This window comes from Pundamilia nyererei, unplaced genomic scaffold, assembly GCF_000239375.1.
Source record: "Pundamilia nyererei isolate P.nyererei 1_Seehausen unplaced genomic scaffold, PunNye1.0 scaffold00379, whole genome shotgun sequence".
Lineage (NCBI taxonomy): Eukaryota > Metazoa > Chordata > Actinopteri > Cichliformes > Cichlidae > Pundamilia > Pundamilia nyererei.
The window spans coordinates 398,096-404,714 of NW_005187780.1; the positions used below are offsets into that span (position 1 = coordinate 398,096).

Here is a 6,619-nt window from a genome sequence, read left to right on the forward strand (position 1 = left end):
TACCTCCCATATGACTACTGCAATTCTCTTTTGCATGGTCTTCCCCAAAAATCCCTCCATAAGCTGCAACTGGTTCAGAACTCTGCTGCTCGCATTATCACCAGAGCCCCTCCTACCAGCACATCACCTGTTCTTCTGGAACTCCACTGGCTCACAGTGAAAATCCAGATTATATTCAAACTTCTTCTGCTCACCTTCAAGGCCATTCATAACCTTGCTCCTCCTTACCTTTCTGACCTGTTAACCACTACCTGTTCTACCCGCTCACTTCAACCTTCTCCTTCTATTCCAGCTTGCTGTACCTTCCTTCTGCCTCAGCACCATGGGAAGCAGAGCTTTCAGCTGCTCTGCTCCCAGGCTGTGGAGCTCTCTACCCCCAGAAATAAGAAACACTGGTTCTCTCCCCCAGTTTAAATCCCAACTCAAAGTCCATCTGTTCAAATCTGCATATTCACTGTGAACCCACTGTTTGTTCATTTTATCTTGTGCTTTTGTTTTATTGTTCTTATTCTGCCATTGTTTTACTATGTGTTTTATCCTATTGTAACGTGTCCTTGGGTGACTTGAAAGGCGCTCATAAATAAAATTTATTAATATTATTATTATTTATTAAGGTGCCAATGGAGACTGCTACTGGTGGCCAAAGACAAAAGAAGAGGAAACGTGGAAGGTGTGTTAGGAGGCAACAAGAGAGAAGGAAAGGGAGGAGTTTGGAGGGGAAAGTAGATACTTTAAATGCAGGGCCGATGACTAGTAAAGGGATGTAAATGTAAAGAAATGGAATACAAGTCATTTTGAAGGAAGAGTATGTAACTATGTACAGTGTGGCTGAAGGGAGTGCCAGCCAGGATCATGAGTTTGAAGCTGGAAATCGAAGTAGGGATGTTGAATGTTGTCACTGTGCATGTCCCACAGGGTGGATGTCAGTTTGAAAAGTGAGAGGAATTATGGTTTAACTTGGATGAAGTGGTAGAGAGTGTCCTCAAGGGGAAGAGAGTGGTGACTGAAAAAGAATTCAATCTGCTGTGAGTGGGAGGGGTGGAGCCCCGCCCCTCCCTGAGGCTGGTTCTGCTGGAGGTTCCTTCCTGTTAAAAGGGAGTTTTTCCTTCCCACTGTCGCCAAAGTGCTGCTCGTAGGGGGTCATATGATTGTTGGGTTTATTCTCTTTATGTGTTATTTTAGGGTTTAGCTTACAATATATAACACCTTGAGGCGACTATTGTTGTGATTTGGCGCAGTATAAATAAAATTGAATTGAATTGAATTAGATACTTAAACTCCTCCACTTGGAGCTGGAATTTGTCCCTGACCTGGAGTTGCTTCATGTCTCATTCAGTTGGAGCTATTTGAAAACTTTACCAACTTTATTACTTAGGAATACTTTTCCTTACTTTTGCTCTTTATAACTCTGTCAGATTAATTGTTCTTGACGTACATTATTTTTCTGCATCAAGTAGATTGGTTTTTACAGTTTGATTTTGGAACCCCTGAAAACTCTTTCGACATGCATGAAAAGGTTTTTACTCAAAGACAAATTTCACAGAAATGAGAGAAGTTTAAGATATTTTAAGAAGTTAAGATTTTAATTATTTTAAAAAGGCATATATTTAAGGACAGTTTATGGACAATATCAATAGCAGAAACCAGTCTGACTTGAAATATTTTTCTGTACATAATTACTGTTTTAGCAGCCACCTGAGAAAAATGTGACCCTATATATTAAAATAATCAGCAATTTCATGTTAAAAAATTTACACTATGAACCTGGAAGAATATTATTTTGTAAGTACTTACACCACATCAGATCTCTCCTATCCATTTCATTTTCCACATCATTGATATACGCCCTGAGAAATTCTCAGTGATCAGGAAGTTCTTCCTGTAGTGGTAGATACTTCCTCCCTTGAAATTATCATTTGAAATGGCTGCTACTAGGAAACGGAAACTGTTGTTGTTCTTCAGAGCTTTGGCAAGGTCATGGACAACTTCGGCCTTTTCTGTCATCTGCTTTATCGCTTCATCTGAGCGGTACCATTGGTCCTGGGTAGGTGGAGTGTTACCATCAGTACCTTCCAGTTTCTTTTTCTCCAAGTAGTCAGACATGTTCTGCAGATATGGGTCAATAGATTTCAGGGAGGTGAAAACAAAGCAGAGAACTTCCTCTACTCCTGGTTTAAACACCTCTCTGTCCAGCTCAGACTGATCTGAGATGATCTTTGTTCCCTCCATCATGTCTACAAAGTACCTGATGATGGTGACTTCTCTCTCTTCATCTTTGATCCACTTGGTTAATTTCTCCTGACTGAACGGTGACTTGTCTCTGTCATAAAACACTTTCACTAATTCCTGCTCATCTTTCTCACCTGCCCTGATGGAGGGAAGTTTCTCAGCCATTGTTTCCTGGAGTGAAGATCTGAAATACTCACAGAGCTTCTTGAATCTGCTCAACTTTTCTTGTATCTGTGGAAAGCTTCTCACCACTCTGTCGTCCAGCAGATCATTGCATCTTATGTCAAGGTTATGAAGCTCCTGTAAGGTATCTTCAGCCTTACTAATAAATCCATTGCTTATCATGTAAGCAGCTTTTGGATGGAATTTCTTCAGAGGCATCAGTGTGACCTTCAGTGGAACACAGTTTTCTCTGTTTTCTCCCAGTAGTTTTGGAAGTTGGATGTATGTCTTCACTGCATCTTCAAATGTTGCAGGGTTGCTTTCAAGGATGAAGTCTCCATAGAACTTGCAGGTGAATTTATCAGTCACAGCTTTTTCTTCATCACTCAGCTTGATGTCAACTTTCCCCTCAACATTAAATGAGGTGATCTTTTTTATTAGGATAGCTTGTATGCTATCCTGGATTATCTGAATGCTGCTATCATCTAACTTCTCACTGTCAAACACAAAGAAAGCATTTGCTCCATAAAGGATTCCTGTGACTACATGTGTCGCCAAACGTTTCACATTTTTTGCTTCTTGAGAGTTTTTGGTTTCATCAGGAGTCAACATCAGCTGTTTGAATTTAGTGGTAGCTTTGTAATGAAGTGTGACTCGACACTGATGATGTGATTTCTTCCTATCATTCAGATACTTGGCTGATCCTTCAACTTCAATGAGCCCACCCAGGAAACTGGCCTTCAGAGAACCATTAACATCCAGCAGTGCCGACTTTTTTTCAATGGAATCCGTTAAATTGATGTGAAATTCACTGCTGTGCTGATTATGCTCCACTGGCTTCTTCTGCAGAGTTTTATTATTCCACAGTGTGACACCTTTAAGACACGAAATCCACAAAATGGAAAAAAAAAGTCTTTAGAAAGTTTAGAAACGAAATAGATAAAAATTGTATTTGAAATGTACTAAAAAATGTAAAACTTAATTTCAAAACAGTTTTAGTGAAACTGTAACACTCATAAAGCTCTAGAGAGTTAGAAATCTCATGGTTTTTACTCTGCAAAAAACATGCTTCAAAGTTTTTATTCTGTTAATGTTTTTTTTGAGACAGAATCTATTCTGTTCTTTCAGAGATTTCCAAATGAATTAATCTTAAGGTTGTCTGTTCTTTAAAGGGTTTTTTTTGCTCCTTTTGTTACTCACCCTTTTCATTTAAACTATTATTTTCTTCATACAGTATTTTCATTAAATGGTCATTAATATTTCATTGCTGCTATGATAAATATTTCTTTGATGCATCTACTTACCCTATAAGTAGATAGGTCATTTAAGAAACAAATTAGTGTGGGTTTTTGCTGGCCATACGGCTGATTGCTTGAACAACAAATCACATTTTACCTGGGATGAGTTTCCCTCTCCGTGCATCATAGAGCATCCCTAAACTGAAAGGTTGACCCAGAGCAGCCACCTCCAAAACAGATGATGCTCCTACATGAATAAAAACATGTGGTCATAAATACAATGTGACCACTCAGCTTCTTTCATGTGATCAAACATGTGATCAACCCCACTTTGAACACAGTCTGTATATAAAATGTGGATGTGAAATTATGTTGTTTGTAGGCTTTTGTTTGTAGGCCTTTAACCCTCTAAAGCCTAACCTATCACTAATGTCTGTTTTGTGATGTTCGCTGGGTGCCCCGCCTGGGGGACTCTGTTGTCCTACTGGGAGACTTCAGTGCTCAAGTGGGCAATGGCAGTGAGACCAGGATGGGTATGATGGGGAGGAACGGCCTCCTGGATCTGAACCGAGCAATGTTTTGTCATTAAAATTCTGTACAAACCACAGTTTGACCATAAAGAACACCATGTTCGAACATAAGAGTGTCCATAAGTGCACGTGGCCCCAGGACACACTAGGCTGCAGCTTGATGATCAATTTTGTAATCGTATCACCAGACCCAAGGCCATATGTTTTGGACACTCGGGTAAAGAGATGGGCTAAGCTGTCAACTGATCACCACCTGGTGAAACCATGGGTCAGTTCTCTGTACTCCCTGTCGTCCCCATCAGTGATGAGGCCGACTATTGGCAAGTGGTCAGAGAACTCCTGCAGGAAGCACTGGGTGGAGTTGTGGGAGAAGTCTGCCGTGTAGATGGTGAAGAGGAACGGTGCCAGAACCGTTCCCTTTTGCAGACAACCCTGTCCAACACACAGCCCTGAATTCTCACACACTGTGGTTGGTCAGTGAGGTAGTCCAGAATCCAGGTAGTGAGGTGATGGTCCACTCCAGAGTTCTCCAGCTTGTCCTTCAGAACTGAGGGAAGAATGGTGTTAAAGGCACTAGAGAAATCAAAGAACATGATCCTCACAGTGCTCCCAGCGGTCTCCAGGTGAGCAAGGGAATGAAGTAGGAGGTGAATGACGGCATCATCCGCTCCAATTACAGGCTGGTAGGCAAACTGAAGTGGGTCCAGTGATGAGCTCACCAGGTCCGAAACTTAGCCAGGACCAACCGCTCCAGGGTCTTCATCAGGTGGGATGTCAGAGCCACTGGCCTGTAGCTGTTGAAGTCCTTAGGGGGTGAAGTCTTTGGCACTGGTACAACACAGGAGGTTTTCCAGTGCTGGTCACAAGGCTGTCGATGTCCTGTCCGTGGTCAACACAGATCACCTCCCACACAGTCGACTCAAAACAATCCTTAAGAGCCTCCTCGCTTTCCTCTGACCATCTCTGCACTGTGCGGTCGGCTGGTGGCTCCCTGCGCACTAAGAGCTCATAACCAGGGACAAGGTGCACCAGGTTGTGATCAGATCTCCGCAGCGGAGGGAGAAGTGATGAGCTGTATGCCTCTTCTGCATTGGTGTACAGTAAATCCAGTGTTTTATTGTCTGTGGTTGGGCAGGTCACATACTGGGTGAAGGTGAGCAGTGTGGAGTCCAGTGAGACATGATTAAAGTCCCATGATGTTAGGAGAAGAGCTCTCGGAGATTGCGTTTGCAGTCTGCTGACCACAGAGTGGAGAGAGTAACAAGCTGAATCCGCGTTGGCTGAGGGGGGGGGAAGTACGCCGGGGGAGGTAGTACGGACGCATGCTAACAGCTAACAGTTCAATGTCTCTGCTACAGAGTTTCTCTTTCACAGTGATGTGTCTGGGGTTACACCCTCTGTCATTCACAAACACTGCCAATCCCCCTCCTTTCCTCTTCCTGCTTTCTCTCGTCCTGTCCGCCCGTAGCAGCTGAAATCCAGGTACAATCACGCTTGTGTCCATAGTTAGCGATGTTAGCCAGGACTCCGTTAGCATGATGCTACATTACCGGTATTCCCTCTGTGACCAGGTTAGCAACGTGAGCTCATCCATCTTATTGGGCAGCGATCTTACATTTCCAGTGATTGCAGAAGGGAGAGATGGTCTATAATGCTTCCTTTTTGGGCGAAGGCGCTCCCTCCCAGCACGACACCCACGTCTTTTCCTCCTCAGCTCGCTGGGAATGTCGTGCCTGTCCGCCGGCAGCTCCACTGCGGGACGCAGCGCTAACAGCTGATCCCTACTGTAAACAAAGGATCCATGTGCTGGGTTCCCAGACATGGGTGAAAAAGGTGGAAAAAAATGGAGAAAGACAACCAAGACTAGCACAAAACGGTACTCCATGATTGCAGAATCTAATTGCTAAAACTTTAGTTACAAAAAATTATGAGAAAAATAAAGAGGAGATAAGAAAGAAGCTCAGAATGAGCTGAGCTGCTGTAACAGGCTGCCACGCACGGGGAGCACTGGAAGTAAGTGCTTATATTTCCCCTTTTTTTCCCTAGTCTGTTTGCTCATGCAAAATGAAATGTGATTAATATAGAATAAAAATGAATGATATTTAATTGTGATGAATCAAAATTAATCCACTGTAACCCTGTGACAAATCTGATTAAACATTTTAATTGTTTGACAGCACTAATAATATATTATATATTAGTGTATACTTACCTATTAGTGTATAGGTTTTTTTAAAAGTTGTATTTCACAGGAGAGAACCTGTGTTAGAAGATTGAAGAAAACTATTCAAATTATCTTTGAATTTAAGCATAAATTCTTTGTGTTTATTCTGCATTTAGTTCATTATATTGCATAAATGTCTGTTAGAAGCTTAAATATGAAGTTGAAAAAAATCATTGTTATTGTAACCAGGCTATTGATCAAGTAATTTCTATTAATCACGATTAATTACAGAAAAT

General features: G+C 42.0%; 1 protein-coding gene across 1 annotated transcript; it reads right to left on the reverse strand.

The window, feature by feature from the left end:
• Positions 1 to 1,800: 1,800 nt before the first annotated feature.
• On the reverse strand, positions 1,801 to 5,981 carry LOC102192784 (neoverrucotoxin subunit alpha-like). The gene is made up of 6 exons (XM_005752785.1): positions 5,858 to 5,981; positions 4,879 to 4,987; positions 4,621 to 4,732; positions 4,423 to 4,510; positions 3,787 to 3,876; positions 1,801 to 3,266 (listed from the first exon to the last, which is right to left on the reverse strand). The coding sequence occupies exons 1-6, from the start codon at positions 5,979 to 5,981 to the stop codon at positions 1,801 to 1,803; spliced, it is 1,989 nt and encodes a 662-aa protein (XP_005752842.1).
• Positions 5,982 to 6,619: the final 638 nt, after the last annotated feature.